This window comes from Acinonyx jubatus, chromosome C2 (genome assembly GCF_027475565.1).
Source record: "Acinonyx jubatus isolate Ajub_Pintada_27869175 chromosome C2, VMU_Ajub_asm_v1.0, whole genome shotgun sequence".
Taxonomy (NCBI): Eukaryota; Metazoa; Chordata; class Mammalia; order Carnivora; family Felidae; genus Acinonyx; species Acinonyx jubatus.
Window position 1 is genome coordinate 31,506,419 of NC_069384.1, and position 20,956 is coordinate 31,527,374.

Here is a 20,956-nt window from a genome sequence, read left to right on the forward strand (position 1 = left end):
AACACATTCCAGGCTGATGAAATGAAGAGAATCTAACAGGGGCGAGTGCAGGTGGGCTGACACTGGATTGTAGGGTGTGGCACTTAGACGTGGGAAACAGACCTGCAAAAACTAGAGGGTGCTGGCTTCACGTGCTATGCTGAATTTGGACTTGATATTTTAAACATGGTGGGTGCTATTAAAAGCAGGCTCTGGAACAACTTAGAGACATGATCAATATGCATTTCCAGATATCATTTTGGCTGCAATGGGCAAAGGAATAAACAGGAAGTAGTGCTGATGAACATAGATGAAGGCAGGGCTGCTGGGAGCTTCTGAGACAGATTAGGCAGGGGAGAACAAGTGTTGGATGTGAAACAGCGTTGCGATAGTGAAGGGGGTAAAAAGTGGGCTCAACAAAGGCAATGATGGATGCAGAAGAAAGGACGACTTGACATTGTGATTTGGGTGGGGCATCTGGGTGGCTCAGTGGGTTAAGCGTTGGACTCTTACTTTTGGCTCCGGTCATGATATCTCAGTTCATGAGTTCCAGTCTCACATCGGGCTCTGAGCTGACGATGTGGAGCCTGCTTGGGATTCTCTCTCTCTGTCTCTCTGCCCTTCCCCCTCTCGTGCTCTCTCTCTCTCTCAAAAGTAAATAAATAAACATCAAAAAAAAAAAAAAGAAATTTTAACTTAGGTATCATGAACCGAATGAGGTGGGAGGGTCAGAGCAGGGTCACAGAGTCTGAGATGCCTGAGGGAAACCAGTGTTTAAGGTATGGACGTGAGAGGAGACAGTGCAGGAGTTTGGATCGCTGCCCCTTCTCTTCCCACACGGAATCGTAGAACACAGATATACATGTGCACCCACTGCAACTCCCCCTCCCCCTCCACATACATACTCTGGCTAGGAAATGAGACTTCTTCCTAAAGTACCTCTGATTCCTCTTCTGCTCTATTTGTTCCAAAGCCCTTACCAACTGCTGATACTGTAGTCCACTTTTTTAATCTTTATTATTTATCTTCTATCTCCCATACTTAATGTAAAGTTCATAAGAACAGGAATTTTTATCGACTTGCTCGCTGATGCATCCCAAGCAACTAGAACGGTGCCTGTTACATGGTAGACATTCAATAAATACGTTCGATGAATAAAGACATTTAAAATTGTGTCTGTAGCTATCATTTTGAGCACGGATTCTAAGATCTTTATTTATCTGTTGCCTCTGTAATATTCCAGCATCTTTTGTCATTTCATTTGCTATTTTGCTTTTAAAATATTTGGCATCTGAAATACAGAAGTTTCACTGTTATCCTATTTTTAAATTTAAAAGGTTACTTCTGTATGGTAATACAGCAAGCTTTCCAAATGGACAGTTAGTTCAGTTTGTTAATTTTCAGTTGATAGCTTGTAATTTCTCAGTCCTGCCATAGAAACTTGCTATTTGTAACTATGGATTCCTTCCATTAGTTCCTGTTTGATAACTTGCTCTGTCTAGGTTGTAAATCCATTTAGAACAACAACCAGCAATATTTTACGTGTGGGCGTGTGTGTGTGTGTGTGTGTGTGTGTGTGACAGAGAGAGAGAGAGAGAGAGAGAGAGAGAGACAGACAGTCTGTACATGTGCCCATGTACAGAAGCTAGCGCAGCACACTTTGTGTGCTATGGTTAAGATAAAAGCGAAAGTCTACAGTCATGAACATACACATGTAGAGAGCTGGTTCTATAATCAGGCCGTCCAGATTTATCCACGAGAGAATGTTGTGATGCCCAGCGGCTGTTTCATGACTATCTGGGCTACAATTTAGATGGAATTCTCCTGGATGCAAAACCAGGCTCTGGTTTAATTCCTGAATCAAGTGAATTTCTTCCTTATGAAGACCTCCTAGCTTTCAGTCTTTCAGGGACTGGCTTTGTTTCACAGGAATGAAAACAGCAAGCTAGCATGGGTACCTGGGAAGAAAAGGTTAGCCCTCGATACCAAAATTTATGCAGCACTGGTTAAAGGTGATCAGCGTTTTTTTAAAAATCATTCTTTGTCATATACTAAATTCAGTAATTTTGTCATCAGATGGTATGCTTCTTGGAATTTTTTACTCGTTTTTGTCTTTTCCAATTCCATCCACAACATCCAACTGTGCAAAGCCGAACACCCAGTAAGTTCATTCAATTTGAATTATAAAATGGTTTTGGTTGGAAGATTTTTGTTCTTACGCTTTAAGCTAGATGTTGCTGGTTTGGGGAAAAAAATCATCTTATTATAGAAAATGCAGAAGCGTGGCTCACATACATATACCTTTTTTCAGCTCTTTTAAGCTGCCTGTCACATCAATTTCTGATTTCTCTGTGAATATATTAAAGTTCACTGAATAATAATTACAAAAAATCATAAATATAGGATTGAGGTTCATTTTAATTAGAGGGAAAAAAATCTCTGTATTAACAAGCTACCCAGATTTCTTCTTTTATCTCAACATATTTTCCTGCAACGCGAGAGCTGAACTATGTTGAATTCACAACAACAACAAACAAACCTAACCTACAACAACTTATGAGCAAATGCTGTGTTCAGCAGGTTTTCAAATGAACACTTTCTCTTTGATAGTATCTGTTAACTAGCTATATTTCTTAATCTTCATAAATGCCATTGCTTAATTACTTTAACTCCTTTTAATCATTCGCTAAATCAGCAAGTTTGTCTTTCCCGGTTAACGTGCGCCCTCTGGTGTCCATTCACTGAGATGCAACAGCTCCAATCAACTGCTTTTGTATACAAACCAGCTTGGTTCCGCAAGCACAGCAGAATGGCGTATTTCTAAAAGATTTGAACAAATTTCATCCTCAACTTCAACCTTTTATGCAAAGAAAGTGATGTCATTGAGGGAGCCAAGATGAGATACCTGGAATTTCCCTTAGGATCTACAAAACAAGCAGGATAGTTACCTCCCTCCACTGCTACAAAACAAGCAGGATAGTTACCTTCCTCCACTGCTTACAGCTTCACCGCCTCTCTGATAAGTTACTAGAATATTACAAAAAAAAAAAAAGAGAGAGAGAGAGAGAGAAAGAAACAATTAATAGACAGGTTTATGTTTAAATATCAAAAGCTATCACATCCATGAGCATCTTTCTTAAAATGAAATATTTTCTCCCTTTCTACCTAGAAACATTACAAAAACCATCACAGAAAGTAGATTTCTGATTCAACTAATATTTTTTAAGATTGTATAACATTAAATATGTTACTCTTATTTTCTTAATGTGCCAATAAAGTTAAGAACTAACTAAAAGCAAACTTCAGTGCACTCTTATTAAATATAACTATTATGCATTGCTACATTCCCATTCCCATAGTTTTCTACTTTAAATTATTAGATCATATGATTTCATGATTATAATATACGTGTGTATATATATATATGATTATATATATGTATATATATATATACACACGTGTATATATATGTGTGTGTGTGTATATATACACACGTGTATGTATGTATATATATATATATATACATACATACACGTGTGTATATATATATAAACATATAAATACATATTTGGAATCTTAAATTTGGGGAAAAAATGAGTAGGCTATTTTCCCAGAAGAAGTACCAGAAAGACAAAGATAAATGTTCAAATAAACCTTCTCTCTCTCTACACACAAAGATATATGTCAAGTTGTGGCAGTTAATTAATACGACCTATTTTTTCCTGTGGCTTGTAGAACCCCTTCCCATTACATTTTCATCAGACATGTGTACATATAGTGAAACTATATTTTAATGCTTTTGGAAGCATTCTCAGCCTAATGAATTATGGGTATAAAAATTTAGCAATAACAAATAGAGATTTGCACACAGTTAGGCAAGAGGTTAAGAAGATTAGCTTTTCTGTAAATACAGACACATTTTCTAAGAAGAAACATGTTTCTAAAAGCTGCCAAATTCTGCTACTTAGAAGAACTCCAAACGGGGAGTGTGTTAAGGAGAGATAACTGCTTCCAGTGATTACTTTAAATGGATTAAAACCGAGGAGGCAAGACTACAGGTACATCTTTTACTAAAAGGTGATGTGAAAGAAGAGGACCCACTTTGAAAGAAATTGAATAGAACAAAATATTAGGATTCTGACTTCAGGAAAATAAAAAGTTTTATCTTTCACATGTGCTGGGTATTTTGACTCCCTTTAAAAATGTTGATTCTGTGAACAGAGAATTGCAAGGGAGAGAAATTTTTGTTGGAAAACATAAAGGCTTAAGTTAAGGGTAAAAAAATGCACTGCCAAGTATGAAATAATCAATAAGATCATTAGCATGTTAAATCATGCTGAGGGTAGAAACAGAGTGTCTATCTAATGAAACACGTGCAAACAAGGCTAGGATGCGATGTGGAATCATGAATAAATAACTGTATTAAACGGATGAAAGGCAACACCAATCATTTCTACTTCAAATGCATGCCTGACATGAGTAAATGAAGGACCGTATTCCATTTTAAGTCCTTTCCCCCAACTAACTGCAGAAAATGAAATAAAAACAGAAACACAATAGTACAACACATGCCAAACCAACAAAGGAGAGGAGGAGGCTAAGTGCAAATATGTACCTGTTGGTGTGAAGGTAAAAGACGGGACTGAAAAATCAAAACAAAATATAAACCAGTTATTAAGCTGAAGAGAGAAAGGGAACACATCACATTAGTATAAATCAAGCAGACAGCTGAACATAAAACAAATGTAAATAACTAAGCCAGCAGTTCTGACGCTCTGATAGATGGATAAAACCAAATCTGAGGTTCAAAGAAGAGGCTTGTCTCTACAGGTACCATTTTGAAGCGTCTGGCATTCTAGTACAGTGGGGAGTCGTGCTGGGTTAGCCTGTGAATGACCCTGCATTTAGTGACAAGGATTTAGCTCCCGGCTTTAGTACAAACAGGAATCCTCTACTATTAATCATTTCTAAACATTGGTTGATGGATTCTCAAACAAGTATTATCAGGGTCTTGATTGAACCTTATCTAGAAATCTGAAAGTAAATGCTTATTAAAGTGAACTAATAGGTGGACTTAGGTATTCATTATTAAGAGAAGGAGAGAGACAGAGAGAGGGAGGGAGGGAGGGAAGGAAGGAAGGAAGGAAGGAAGGAAGGAAGGAAGGAAATGAAGGGAGGGAAGGAGGGAAGGAAAGAAGGAAGGAAGGACAGAAGGAGGGAGGGAGGGAGAGAGGGAGGGAAGGAAGGAAGGAAGGAAGGAGAGAGGGAGGGAGGGAGGGATGGAAAGAGGGAGGGAGGGAGGGAGGAAAGGAAGGAAGGGGGGAGGGAGGAAGGAGAGAGGGAGGGAGGGAGGGAGGGAAGGAGGGAGGGAGGAAAGGAAGGAAGGAGGGAGGGAGGGAGGGAAGGGAGGGAAGGGAGGAAGGAGAGAGGGAGGGAGGGAGGGAAGGAAGGAATGAGGGGGGAGGGAAGGAAGGAAGGAGGGAGGAGGGAGGGAAGGAAGGAAAAGGGAAGGAAGAGAAAGAAGGAACAAAGAAATGAGGAAGAGAGGGAAGAAAGAAGGCAAGAGCAAACTGAAACAAAGAGAACCATAAAACTGAACTGCCAAGAAATGCCTGACACCTTATCACGTAAACAGTGTAATACTATGTTTTTATCATTGTGGAAATTTGTGAATGGGAAAAAATGGGGAGTTTTAAACTTTAATTTCTCTATTCTAGTTCACATGTAGAAGCCTTCTCCGAGTAGGCTGAGCAGTTTTTAAACGTCACCCCAGAAGCTAACAATACAACAATAACGCCCCACTGAAAGCCTTCGCTCTCTCTGCAGTTATAAATCTTCATCTCGTTAATAATGCCTGAAGTTCAACTGCAGACCTCAAAAGTGGCAGCCTTGCCTCCCCCACTTTTCCCACCTCCTCCCAAATGCTGGGTGTTGGATAACACCACTAGTGTTTCCATGTCATTTCCTGGAGGGAGGGGGCTGACTCATTTCCCAAGCTCTTCGCATTAATCGAAAGTAAACACTGACCTGGCAAAGACAGCAAGGGAACCTACGCTGCTTTCTTGAAGACTAAAGTTTGTGTCTGAGAAATCCTTAAGTCACACAAACTAGAATATCGATTCCTTATCATGGATCATCAAGTTGCCAAAAAATGTATTTTCCACTTCACATATGAATGTCTCCCAGAAATTTACTTTGGGATTAGAGCCTTTGGGGCTGCTAACTGTTAACGCTGGGGCATGCCGCACAATTGTCACTTTTCACCAAACCGTTTTATCTCTGAGCACACTAGAAGGAACAAAAACGAAACCCTGAATGCCGTGTACCCAATTTACACACTGGCCTTCGTTTGGAGCACAGCCGCGGTCTCCCGGGCTGTGTTTTCTTTCAGTTAGGTCTTTTCAGAGAGTCAATGTAATTTAGCTACAATCAAAAATTCAGAGACATAGTAACAAGTCTTCATAAATAATAATAATAATAATAATAAAAGGTACATTGGAAAGTGAAGCTATTCAAGTGCCTGAGCATTAATTTGCAGTCATAAGGACATAGCGACAATATGAAAGCTCCTTGTCTGTACTCTTAGCTAACTGCCAACCCAGTTAAAGGAACTGAAGGAGAGATGAAAAGAAGTCCATCTAAGTGAAATTTTTACAGCCTGTACCCCAAAAAACAACTTAATTTTCAAAGCCTCTGATAATACAATAATCTCTTTTTACCCAGTGATGCTGGTGCACCGTGTGAATGCATGTGGAAAAGGGACATGGCATGTTCCAGCATAGGGTTTATCTACAGATAAATGGGGGCGGGGGGTGTTTAAAAATGCTCACTGTCACCCAAAGTCACCCTCTGGCTTGATGGTTTATAGGGCAATAGGTTCTTTCATGTCTATTTCTTTGAAATGCTTCATCTCGTTTTTTCTTTTAATTACTGGCATTGTTTTGGCAGAGACAATTTAAGGTTTCAGGATGCACTTTTTTTTTTTTTTTTGAATTGCATGGAAACAGAATTATGAAAAAGTGCCAACAAGGCAAAATGGGAAAGCTGAATCGAATGCTCACCAATTACATTTGTAATTATGTTCTATGATTTCTGCTTTAACACAAGCTAGTTAAAAGGACAATGATATTAGTTTAATAGGTTTTGCACAAAGAGCACATAGGCATCTGCCAGCATGCTTAAAGTACATTAGTGGAAGAAGAGAAATTTCAGAGAGGAAGTGGGTTTCATGTCACATATTTAGATTTCAAGACAATACAGAGCATTCAATTGTTATGACTGTACAGCTACAGCACCTTATGGCACTAAGAAGTACAAGATTCCCGGAGAATTCAAGAGAGTCCTCATCTGCGCGTTAATTAAATCACTTATCCTCTTCAAGCTGGATTTCAAAACACAGCTCCCAACACCCCTGCCCCTTCCCTGCCCCACGACACAGGGACACCCGCAAGCCCCTTCTCGGCATTGCCATTTAGTCAAAGGTTTTATATGGTGACACATGTGAGGGACATTGTCCTGCTTTGTATACATAATGAGCGCCAGCTCCCTTTGCAGTAACCTCCAAGCCCTCATTTTCCATTTCACAGGCAGGGATACTGACATTTTGCTTCATCTCTAGACAGAATACATATCTGAAAAAAAAAAACATTTTTAAGGATGGTAATGCTGCAAGTGTACCTACATAGAATGCTGCACACCCACAGGCAGGAGGCACATTAATTTATTTTTGCAGCACGGTGATGAAGTTGTGTGCACTCTTTCTTGCCAGGATCCCTTGTGACTGAGAGCACTAATATTTTAGACTGCTTCTCCAGGCTGTTTTATAAGTGTACAGGGACCGTCAAGAGAACTTCTCATTGAGAAAAGTTCTAGCTAGCACCACAAATTCTGACTTTGCCTATAACTGATTAGAGAAAGGGCTTAGCCAAGACACTTAGGAAATGTTCCCTTCAAAAATTCTGTTGACGGTTTTCTAAAGGGTGGTGATGGTGGGGGGAGGGGATGTGTTTATCGGTAATTCCCTTTAAATTTGCAGCAAAGCAAAAGTGTTGTCTTAGATTTGCATAGAAGCCCTATGACTAGGGTGAATGTGTAACGTGTCATATAAACCAGGGCAGTTTTAAGAGCAAAAAAGGAGCAGTATAAATAATTTAGTTGGACTAAAGACATAAATTGGGCCTCTCCCCAGATAGCCAGAACCTTCACTCACACTACCTATAGCCCATATCAGAGGCCCAGAGTTGATTAATATATTTGTTGGGAAGGTGAGGGCAGGGAGGATTATTTGCCTGAGAAGGTTCACAAATCTTATCAAAGAATAAAAAATACAAATCACCAATGTACAGACTTCAAAGGCATGTATGGCGAAGGTGTCTGAAAATTCTTGGTGTACTCAGTTCATCCATACAATTGTAACTAACAGCAGCCAGGTAAACTCTTTCTTCTAAAACTATCAACACATTTGTAACGAAATCCCCACCGCAAATTAACGGCATATCGATATTCAACTCCCCAACTTTAAATACAGCAATAAAAAAAATAAAATAAACACTCCTCTCTGCAAATGGAGGCACATCATTTAGCTGGGCATTCCATGTTCAGTAAGAAATAACTATCTGATAGACCATCAGAAAGAATCATAAAATAATTAGTTTACAAATAATCTCTTCAGCTTCACGAAAACAACAGCACTCCGTTTAAGCTCAGTGCAGAGCTTGTATTTATAATTCCTGGGACAACGAGGCTAAAACATTTCTTCAAGAATGTAAAACCATGGAGTAACTCCCCCAAAGCACAGGAGACGGTATAACAAACAAGGGTGGACCTACCTTGGTGAAATCTATTTTAAAGGAATTGAGCCTGAAACGGATAAACCCTTGTTGGAAGTGCTGCTAATCAAGAGGAGTCAACGGGTGGAGATGACAATACAATAAAAGCACTTTTGAAAATCTTTCTATATGAAAATAATTTACTACAGGAGATATATAGTCATGAATATTCTGGGGTCACAGATTAAAATCAGGAGTTACACAAACATATTACAAAATGGAAAACGTAGGAAAGGTAGTACCTTTTCTGATACCCGCGTAAGTACTAGTCAGCCCGTTTCTCTTCTTGCGGTGTCGATAAAGCCAGATGCTAAACACCATGAGGATGATCCAGCAGGCTGCCCCGATTCCGGCAATGAACGCTGGCTGCTTCACCACATCGGAGATCTGCTGAGCAAGGCTGACCTGGTCTTCAGGCGACACAGGGTTTCCATGAGAATCTGAAATGCCATCTTTGGATTAAGGTGGGTTTAAAAGTCAATGAGACAATGAATGAATACTCATCTAAGGTGGCTATCATTATTTTGTCAATTTTTGAACAGTAATTTCTGTCTTTTATTCTGTGACATCCACCTCTGTTAATTAAAGAAGTCCAGGAGATTGTCAGCAAAATTATATTCACTTTATCTTCATACAAAACACATATGATACGGTAATTTTATGGACTATATTTAAAAACAAAGACAATGGCGCACAATTTCTATTTTTTACTCCAGAAAACTCTGCAGCTTATTGCTTAGATGAACTTTCACAGGTCACTGCTGAGATAAATACAAAACTATAAATCTAAAAAGTGAAATATGTCAACAATAGTATATAAATAAGGAGTACCAAATAAGTTGTATAAAAAAGATATAAACTGTCTCAAACTTCTATAGGTTTTAAAATATTAACAAATAAAAGGTTATTTCCTCTTCTTAAGGTCTATATTGAAAAAAACAGTGTATACTTTCCTTGTCCCTATGCCCCGATTGTATAGGCTATTATTTTCAGACTCTAAAATGTCTTATAAACACGTTATTTGGGCCTATGTTCAAAGGGTCTATAAAATTTAGTTTAATATAAAACCAAAGAAAAATTAAGATAATCTTACCACTGAAATAACTATGAATAATATTCCTATTTTTAAAAAGTAATCTCTATACCCAACATGGGGCTTGACCTCACAACCCCGAGATCAAGAGTCAGATGGTCTACTGAATGAACGAACCAGGTGTCCCACAGTTTTTTTTTTTTCCAAGTCATCTCTTTCTTTTTAAAATAATAGCCGTGATCAACAACAGATATAAGAACATTAAATATGGACAAGAACTATCAAGTGTTATCAAGCCAAAAAGGTTTGTGTTTTGTTATCTCAATTCAAGAATTTGAAATCCATGGGATTGATGGCTATTCAAATGTACTTAGTTTTGCATTCATGTTTAAACCCACCACGATTCACTGTCTAAGCCCACCATTCTGTCAAGTTACACAGAGCAGTTAGCAGAGTCTATGGAGAACTGGAAATGCTGTGCTGTCGTCAGAGCCATACCCTACTTCATGGGCTCTGACTTGATCGCAACACCAAGGTGGCCCAGTGGGCAGAATTCCCACCAGTGTCTGTAGTTTTAATGTTCCTCCCCCACAACATCTGGTGAAACAAGAAGGGTTTGTCCATTTCATCAGGGCTGGTGCTTTCTTACAGTCTGAAAATGTTCTGGTAATGAACCTGTTTTAAAATAGAAACATTTTGGGGCGCCTGGGTGGCTCAGTCAGTTGAGTGGCCGACTTCGGCTCAGGTCATGATCTCGCGGTCCGTGAGTTCGAGCCCCGCGTTGGGCTCTGTGCTGACAGCTCAGAGCCTGGAGCCTGCTTCAGATTCTGTGTCTCCCTCTCTCTGACCCTCCCCTGTTCATGCTCTGTCTCACCCTGTCTCAAAAATAAATAAACATTAAAAAAAATAAATAAAATAGAAACATTCGTTCTAGTCCAAAATTCCACCGCCCCCTTTTTTTTTTTTTCAGAAAAATAACTACGATAGCTTATTATCTAGGAATAACATTTCTCCAACAGAAAAAAAAAAATCTAGAGATGATTTTTTTCTTAGTAGATGATATTCTGTCCCAATAAGACATTGGTTAGACAAATAAGCAGCATTCGGTGGCTAAGGAAACAGTCTTGTGAAAGTGCCACCCCTTTCTATGTAAAATGGTAGCTACATTGCTACTCACAGGTGTGTGTGTGTGTGTGTGTGTGTGTGTGTGTGTGTGTGTGTGGTGTTATTATTATTATTTTTTTTTACCTTTTTTTTGAACAGAATCTCAGATTTTATTCTGTGGAGGGTCAAGCCGGAAAAGCCTATTTTTATAAATTCTCTCAGTTACCTGCTTTCAACAGTTTGTTGACTGAATGTTTCATTTCATGTTCCAGGCTCTTTTATCTACAGTTATCGTAAAAGCACTTCATCCTCTGCGAGTTCACCAAGCAGACCTATTCTTTTTTTTTTTTCCCTGATACACTTTTTATATCTACTAAGTTTATAGATTTCATGGCTATTTGTGCAAGGTTAAGTTGGGTAGCTTCAGATTTTATGGAGACAGCTAAGAGAGGTTCCATGCAAGCGACCAGATGGGCTTAAGAGAATAAAGTGTGGTGTGACTAAGGAATTAAAACGGCCACTCTGTATCTCAGTCTTTGTCTCACTGCAGCTGAGGCTATATTAAGATATGGAAAACTGGAACACATTTATAGTTTCAAGAAAACCAATTTGACCCTCAAATCCCTTGATTTAAATCTTAAATAAATAAAATTACACATGGCCCTTTCCCAATTCAGCTCTGAAAACACAGGACTAAAATCACATGTTACAAAAGTAGGTAAGTGACATCAACAATGTATCAGGTCATCACGGTGTAACTTATAATGTCAATTTTAATAAGTTAGTACTGACACTTCATAAAAGTGGGCAAGTGAGTAAAAGGTCTATACTGAGACTGTTTTTCCCTTATCTCACCTAAAATTGTATCAAGTAATTCTCTTAGTTTCCTGTATTACTTGGAATTTTGTAATAGATGATGCTGAAATAAATCATGAAACTATTTCCACCTAAAGGTTGCACACGTAATCACTGTTTAAAAAGATAATTCCCAACTCGAATTCTGGTCCATGGCTCTGGCGGATGGAGCAAGCTCCCCTCTGAAGGTTGGAATGTTATTTCCATAGCATAGAGTTTTCGGGAGGTAGCTCCCTCACCAGTGGCTTCATTTTGTGGTGTTCCCATTCATCTATTTGGAATCACGTGACTTGAGTCCTGGGCAGGAGGCATGCACTATTTCTAGATCTGCACCATTAAATCCTCCCCTACACTATGTGTTTCTTTTTCCTTCTGCGGGCCTTGGGTCAACCTTGGAAGCTCCACGTTAAATAAAGCTAAGCCTCATCAGCCCCTGACCCTCCATGTCTACATGGAACAGGGTCCTACGCCACAATGACTGCACCTCAGGTGGACTTTATTGTGTTATACCACAGGACTTCGGCAAGGACATCTACTAGAGAAGATAGCATTGTCTTAACAACGGAACAATGATAGCAGTTTCCAAATTGAATGTAAAGCTTATACAACACAGTTTATTCAAAGCCAAATGTTTCTTAATTTTGTTTTGAAATAATGTCTTGAATGTCATCAATTATCATCCAAATGCAAAAATACTATGCACTTATCTGTGAAGTATAAAAAATGCATATATCTGATCCTTTTCCATAATTTAGAAATGGACATAAAATCTTATTAATGCTTAACTTGGGATCTGAAAAGAACAGACACAATGTTGACTGGGCTCTCAGCATCTTTTGTAATTTAAATGTAGCCTCTTAATATTGACACTTTTCTTTTCCCTTTCCATTTATAGTTGTATTTGTTGCTGTTTTGTTATTATTTGCTTTACATTTTTCTACTAACCATTTACTAATTTGTATTTTGTATTCATGCGACATTGACTACAGGAGAGTGTTGTTACAATGCTTCTCTGTTAAGTTTTCTTTCTTTCTTTTAATTCATCTAGCCACTTTTGAAGCACATATTGTATTTAACTATCTAAGTAATTACCATATAACCATATTCCCATTCTCTTTGACATTTGAATCTATCTTTTGTTATAAAAAGCAATTAACATTTTAAACAGACACCAAAAACGGGGTGCCTGGGTGGCTTGAGCCCAGGCTGCCTTGGCTGAGCATTTGGCTCTTGATCTCATAGTCTGTGGGATCATGCCCCTCATCAGGCTCTGCACTGACAGTGTGGAGCCTGTTAGGGATTCTCTTTCTCTCCCTCTCTCTGCCTCTTCCCCACTCTCTCCTATCTCTTTCTCTCTCAATATAAATAACTTAAAAAAAAAAAAACAGACACCAAAATGGTAAATATAAGTTGCATATTGCTTAAACTTCTAATACCTAGTGTAACTTTTTCATGGGAATTTATTTTTTTCATCCAAATCACTATAAATTCCATGAATGTTCAGACTGTCTTTCTTACCCACTGAGGTATCCTTGGTTCTCAATTAATAGTATTTGTTGAATAGACCAAAAAAGAAAAGAAAAGGATAGAATTAGGATGACAATGAATGCTGACAGCCTTTGCTTAAAATATAATTTAAAATGTGTGCTCCGCTAAGTTTTAGTTGTGATATATATTATATACATTTATGTAATCATAATATTATACTGTCTATTCTATATTTACATAATTATATACTTGTATATATTTTTCTGCATTTATGAAATATATTGTTGTAGCTCTATTTCCAGCAAACCAACCAACCAACAAAAAACAAAGGCAGGACAATGGATACAGCGACAGACTGTCAAAGCGGATCTGTACTGGCACTCACCTAACTGGATGAACTGTGGCTCGCTCTTTACCCCGGCCCCAGCCCCAGTGCTGGCTGCCACCTCTATGCTGTACCGGATCCCAGGAACCAGAGAAGGGATGACCACAGAAAAGGTGGAACCATCTACTGTCTTGTTTATATGATATCTAGTTTCATTGCCCAGACACCAAACCTTTAAGAAGAGAACAAGGAATGTTAAGCTGGTAAGCTATTTAAGTGAACGCAAAGATCAGCATAGCATTTCAGTTTTAGACCTAGACCAAGTTCAGACTCATCATGAACCTAATATAGGATGCTGCAAAAGTCATTTTTCCCTAGGATCTAGTTCTGAGAGGCCTCTCCCCGTCAAACCTCAGGTTAGCAGTACCTTCAAAACCTTTCTAAATTGTCTCATATACTTTGAAAGGATTATAATGGGAAAGTCTATACATTTTTGCTCAAAGACACAGGTTCTTATTATCAGTCCAAATCAACAGGGTGTTTTTTCCTTTTTAAACACCTAGAAATTATTTGCCAAAAAGGCTTTGCAAAAAGCTGTGTATGTCCAGATAAAGATCAATAACTTAATCTAAAGTACCTTTGTATAAATATGGCTATTTATAACAAAACTGGACAGGGGTACCTGGTTGACTCAATTACTACAACATGTGACTCTTGGTCTCTGGGTCCCAAGTTTGAGCCCCATGTTCGGTGTAGAGTTATAGAGTTTAGTGAAAAGTAAATAAATAAAACTGGATACAAGGAGAAAGGGTCTTCCTAGGAGTCTACTCAGCCTGTGGTGTGTGAGTCTTTGATAACATATATGAGACAATGAAAAATAACAACACATTTGAAAGAAAAATATTCTCCCAATAAGAAAATTAGTGTATAGCTCAATAACTTTGATAAGGGTATTTGTGACAGGAAATTATTTTAAGGAAATTAAGATATCTGAACTACACAGTAATCCTTAATTTAAATTTCACTAAAGGATTATTTAATCAGAGTGACCCTCAGCAATGCTCAAGAAGTAGGATATGGTGCATGACAGCATTTGGACTCAGTTGCCATAAGAAAATGGTCCATGGAGTAGTAAAACACACTCTCTATTCTTTACGATGTCCTCGAGCAAGATGTAGGATTAGTTTCAAGTAGCCTATTGTCTAAACTGTAATACGGAATGGGATTTAAAATAAACCCAAGAAAGAGTACCAGTGTCTCCTATCATGTAGGCAACCACCATTTATTTTTTTCTTTGGAGGTTAACATTATTTTAATATCGTTTCAATGCATAACACCAACAAATGGTCAGACTCTATACCAGGATCTGACCATTTGGAAATAAAGACTCCTTTGTGATTTTTTCCTCCCCCAATTACATTACACAGCTGAACCAAAGCCACAAACTGATTTTGTACCAGTCAATCAGGTTTTCAAAGGCATTTTATTATTTTAAATTGACCATGAAGTTAAGTGAAATCCACCCTTTTGCATTTCTTCTGGAGAGAAATGAGCTTTGGCTCTTAGGGGAAAATGCCTACATTACACAATTTTACTTGAGAGCTGAGACATCACCTCATTTTAAATCCTTAATAATCTCTATAACAGTTCATTTTTCTGGACTGAACCATAGCATCTTGTCACTCCCCAGTATTGAGATAACCTTGATATTCATGAGAAAACACTTACATCGTAGAGACGAGTGTACCTTTTAATGACTCAATTACACTAGAAGATCTAATTTGAAATATCTTAGAACATTTGAGGGGCATTCACAGCACTATTTTAAATACTGTAAAATGTCACCCTTTAAAAATATATGCAAATTTCATAAAGAGGTTTTCAGTTTGTTTTTAAAAATCATTTTAAGAAAATATTAGACCTAAATTAAGCTCAGTATATCTAGTTGTTTTACAAACCAATTTGCTACTCAAAAGAACACTGATGGTCTTTATTTGGGTCTTACCAAGTGTGCACATTAGAATCACCTTGGAAAGATCTACCAAAATACATATGCAAGTGCCCTATCAGACCTACTGAATCAGAATCTCTCAGAATGGTGGTCAGGTACCTATACTTGGAAAATGAGTCCACAAGTGATTCTGATGTTAGTATGCAATTGCCTGTAGAAGATAAATGTGTTCACCTTTTTAACATCATTTTCCTATCAATGGACACAGACTAAAATATTCACATATGTGAGATAAACTCGTATCACAGTTTAGATAGTAACTAGAAAAATACTCAGGTATCACGGGAATACAAAGCAGTATCTACGGAAATACATGTTTTGCAGTTAAAATTCTTCTAGTATGCAATATGTTTACACATATGTTGGAAAAAAAGACCTGTGAAAGCTATTTTCTATTGAGATTCCCCTGATTCAATCAATCACTTCTTCATTTATCATGGATCATTAAGCCTTTCCTATAATATAGATTCATTGATAGGCTACATCTCATGACCCTAAATTAGTTTTTATTGTACCTTGTCATGCTTGAAAATATTTGCTCAAAATCTATGTAAGACTCTTAAATTTAATGACTAAAGCCAATGACTTCACAGGTAAAAATAATTTTCAGAATATTAGATTAAGCCACTTGACATCTTATATTTTTAAAATTCATTTAAACATACATAAATTTATAACTGAATCTCCTCTGAGACAGGACATTTTCCTTTGAAACTAAAACACAGTTTATAGAAAAAAAATTTTGTGCACCTTAAAATAAGTTTTCCAACTTAGCTCCAAAGTTCTAAAATTTCAAGTATGTTGAAAAAAACATAAAGCAAACCATGTTTAATAGAATTTGACTCATAGGTAATTCATGGGGCAACCAAATCCTGCAAAATATATTCAAGGTATTTTTTTAAGGTAAAAAAATTACTTTTTTAGTAGCATTCATACTTGCTGTTTGTGTGAAATTACGTGGACCTATAGATTTTGTGACCATGTAGATTACTTCTGTTAAATTAACTGTTTCTTCAAGTGGCTGAAGAAAGAATTATTCCACAATTACTGAACAGGAAAGTATTTTTCAAATAATTTTACATGTTGCTCCATTGACCAGAAGATGGCGCCAAATATCCACAATTTAAACAAGCTTTTTCTGTGTGTGTGTTTTTTGTGGGTTGTTTTTTTTTGTTTGTTTGTTTGTTTTTTGTTTTTTGGTAGGGGGAGAAGGGTGTCCATCAGTAAATTACTATATATGTATTACCTTATACTCTTGGACCATTCCGTTTTGAGTGTCTTCTGGAGGCGCCTGCCAACTAACAAGAATTGCAGTTCCATTTCCATCATTCTTTGACACAGTTACACTTTGGGGTGGGGCACTGGGTGCTATTAAATTATTTTAAAAAGTAGGTTATGAATATATTAGAGAACACTGGAAGCAGACACAACATTTAAAGTCAAGTAGTAACTATATAAAATCTATGTCAATATGTGCATATGTCTCATCCAAGTCTGAATCGTCCCAAATGATTTAAGTGTCTCCTCAATATTGCTAACTCTTTAGCTATTGAGAATTTTCCATAACCCGAGTTACATAGATTATCTCCACAAAATATGCCAGGAAAATTCTGGTTTCTCCTACCCTATAACCTTAGTCTCATGTTCTCCCTACAAACGTTCCAAAGTATAAAGGTATACATTAATCCCCCGTGACATCAACTATATCCTTATCATGTATGTAATAAAAGTAATAAACACATTTTACAGAAAATTCTGGTTTTATTAAAGAATATGCTTGTGACATTTAACCTTTCTGTAAATAAGGGTTTAAAATTCCAGTTATAGAGTAGCCTATCGTACTGGTTTTTCTAGAGCTGCGCGGTTTCCATAGACATGAGGCATAAGCATAAAATGCTAACCTCAGAGAGTCCTGGGAAAACCAAGTCAATACTCACCTTATTTATAAATCATTACTCAAAGTAACATTCAATCAGTGAATGGAAAATAATTAATGGGAAGTCAAGCACATTGAGAACAAGTTTATCTTTAAATGTGAGTTTTAGTTCTGAACTGAGTATGTCCTATATATGCCATTAAGTAACACACAGTTCAGTTCACAGTTGCACATTTTTACAGAAGCCACTATTAAAGCAAGTCATATGTTACGGAATTTTGGTCTTCAGAAGCTCTAACTGAACAAATTCTATTAGCAAAATATAATGTTCAATATCAAGACAGTTAATAATTTAATTAGTGTCAGTATTAACATTAACATTTCTTCAATTAAGTTAATAAAAACCTAACAAATATATTGCAGAGCACAGTAATCACACATTTCATACTTGCCTTCTTCTAAGGTCTTTGCGAACTTAATTTCACTATCTGCTCCTTGAAATTCATTAAAAAAAGGACGAGCCTTAATTTCATAGTTGACTCCCTTTTTGAGATCAGGGATAACCACGCTATTTTTGGTTGGGGTCCTCACTTCAAAAACTAACCACTCCGATTCACCATGGTTGGCTCCTGATGGCCGATAAAGAATTTTATATCCTTGAATATACTGAGATTGTTGGTCCACCTATTAAAAGGACAAATAAAAATGTAACCATTTATATCTTTTTATTGGTTTATTTAAAAATTATGAAAATTAAATGTGACAAAATGCAAAAAATTCTATCTGGCTTCACTTTATAGTTTTCTAGTTTCTATAAGATAGAATACTAAAAATGAATCACTATCATTTATAATGTACTCACTTTTCAGCTTAATATATTAATATTAGATATTAATTTTTATGGTTTGTACAGAAATGTTAGGCATCATGACAGTTCTGTGATAGACATCTAGAGATATGTCAGGACCAAAAGGATGAGAAAATGTGTTTCACCACTTTCTAATTTCAAACATTTACTTAATACTACCTAGAAATATTTCTAAGTTTAAAAAAAATATGTGGTAATGATCCTATCACAAGTTATATATTTATAATTAATATTCTGTGTTTCTTTTCTTTGAGAATGATAAAGTTTACTATTACAGTATAATAGAAAATACCACATGACACTTTTTTTTTGTTTAAAGCCAGTGCACAGCTACTATAATAAACAATACTTACATTATAAAGTTGTCATTGGTGGAAAAGTGGTCAACTATATGTGTGTGTGTGGGTGTGTATATATATATATATATATGTAACTATATATATATAACTATATATATCTAACTATATATATATATATATATAACTATATATATGTAAGTATATATATATATAACTATATATGTAACTATATATATAAAAGTATACACATGTAACTATATATATAACTATATATAACTATATATATAAAACTACATATAACTATAACTATATATATAACTATATATATATATATATAGTTATAAGCAATCTGTTCCATAAATACATTTTTTTCATATAATGATCCCCCAGGAGTCATCTTATTAAAACTGAAATCAAATATTGCAACAATGACTCACTGTCCAGTGTACTTCGATTGAAGAGGAAGAAAGGATGGTGGGGTTGTGCAGGTGCAGTACAACATTTCCCAATTCTCTCTGGACCTGCTTGTGATCTACTCCCTGACTTGTTGGGGGAACATCTGCAACAATCCAAGAAGATTGTGTTACATCCTCCACAATGTAACTGACTTGAATGAAAACATAGTGAAACAATCCTTTCATGCATGGCAACTCTCAGAAAAGAAGAATCATTCCAACTGTGAAGTTAACCTGTTATACAGAAGAAAATAGGAACAGCTTGACGTTTTCATTAGCAAGTAGATGATGGGAGGGAGGGAGGGAGGGAGGGAGGAAGAGAGAGAGAGAGAGAGAGAGAGAGAGAGAGGGAGAACAGCAGAGGACAAGTAGAAAGCAAGAAAGAGCAGGAAGCAAAGATAACTATGACACAAAGCAGCATCTGAGGGCGCTTCCTACCATGTAATGATGGCTTTCTTGCCAAGCATGAGAGTTGGTGCAATCCCTCTGAATTTGTTACAAAATTCTTTTTTAAAATTCTTTTTTTCAACGTTTATTTATTTTTGGGACAGAGAGAGACAGAGCATGAACGGGGGAGGGGCAGAAAGAGAGAGGGAGACACAGAATCGGAAACAGGGTCCAGGCTCCGAGCCATCAGCCCAGAGCCTGACGCGGGGCTCGAACTCACGGACCGCGAGATCGTGACCTGGCTGAAGTCGGACGCTTAACCGACTGCGCCACCCAGGCGCCCCGAAAATTCTACAGTAATCTTGTGTATGCAAGAAAGGATCCAGAAATTGCAAGAGTGGATGAGAAATGAAAAGAATGGAAATGTGGAAGTATAAAGCAAGCACAAAAAGAAAATAGACACCTCACATCTTATACGATGAATTTAGATATCCTCCCCAAAAAGATACATGGTAAGTTATTAGTACCTACAATGGCGGATAGAGAAGCCACCAGTGGAATGGAATGGAATAAAATGAAATAGAGTAGAGTAGAGTAGAGAAGAGAAGAAAAGAGAAGAGAGAAGAGAAAAGAAGAAGAAGAAGAAGAAGAAGAAGAAGAAGAAGAAGAAGAAGAAAAAGAAGAAGAACAAGAACAAGAACAAGAAAAAAGAAAAAGAAAAGAACAAAATAAATCTGATGAGGAAAGAGCACTTAACATCTATTTAACTGATGGTTTGCTTTGGTTCACTTATTGTATCACTGTACAGAAGGTTTAATAAAAAGTTCTCAATCTCAAGAACACCAAAATTTAAGAAAGGAGACCTCAAACAAAGTAAGAATTAAACTACTACAAGTGTTCATTTATGTTGCACTTTATTTTTCCCCAAAAAGGAGGGGCTTTGTTCAAGTTACTAAAGTCTCTACTCAATAAAAATTGCCCATTTCTCAAAAGGTTTTCCAAATACATATATTTTGCTTTGATTATAATAATAAAAGGGAATACAGGGTGAAGCAGGAAAGAAAATAAATAATTTTTTGTGGCCAGAATTCTTTTTCTCATAGTATTATATGTTGGCATATACATTCCAGAATACTGACTATCCCATAAACAACAGAAATGATAATTTTAGTTTTCCAAATTTTAGTTTCAGTCTTTAAAGAGCTTACTCTCAACAAGAAGCAAAAGATATGTATATTAAGAATGAGGCTGTCCAGTATTACACTGTATGTTAACTAACTAGAATTTAAATTAAACCTTGAAATGACAAAAAAATGAGGTTGCCAAGGTCTGAGGGACTCCATGGAAGGCAAGCGAACAGAAGACAGATCGAGAGTGCTATTTCACACTCTTAGATACAATACTCTTGACTGTACATATATTGGGCCTATCAATTAAGCTTATAAAGA

General features: G+C 36.8%; 1 protein-coding gene across 6 annotated transcripts in view; it reads right to left on the minus strand.

The window, feature by feature from the left end:
* Positions 1-20,956, minus strand: part of ROBO1 (roundabout guidance receptor 1) — a 1,120,365-nt gene that overhangs the window by 44,447 nt on the left and 1,054,962 nt on the right. For 4 of the 6 annotated variants that reach the window (XM_053220691.1, XM_027077557.2, XM_053220690.1 and 1 more), the window contains 7 exons: positions 19,104-19,225; positions 17,952-18,183; positions 16,870-16,991; positions 13,673-13,844; positions 9,050-9,247; positions 4,595-4,621; positions 2,964-3,006 (listed from right to left, as the gene is read on the minus strand). In XM_053220691.1, the coding sequence (XP_053076666.1) occupies positions 2,964-3,006; positions 4,595-4,621; positions 9,050-9,247; positions 13,673-13,844; positions 16,870-16,991; positions 17,952-18,183; positions 19,104-19,225 (916 nt within the window). The remainder of the gene's footprint in view (positions 1-2,963; positions 3,007-4,594; positions 4,622-9,049; positions 9,248-13,672; positions 13,845-16,869; positions 16,992-17,951; positions 18,184-19,103; positions 19,226-20,956) is intronic. The other 2 variants (XM_053220692.1, XM_053220689.1) reach the window with 1 other exon arrangement.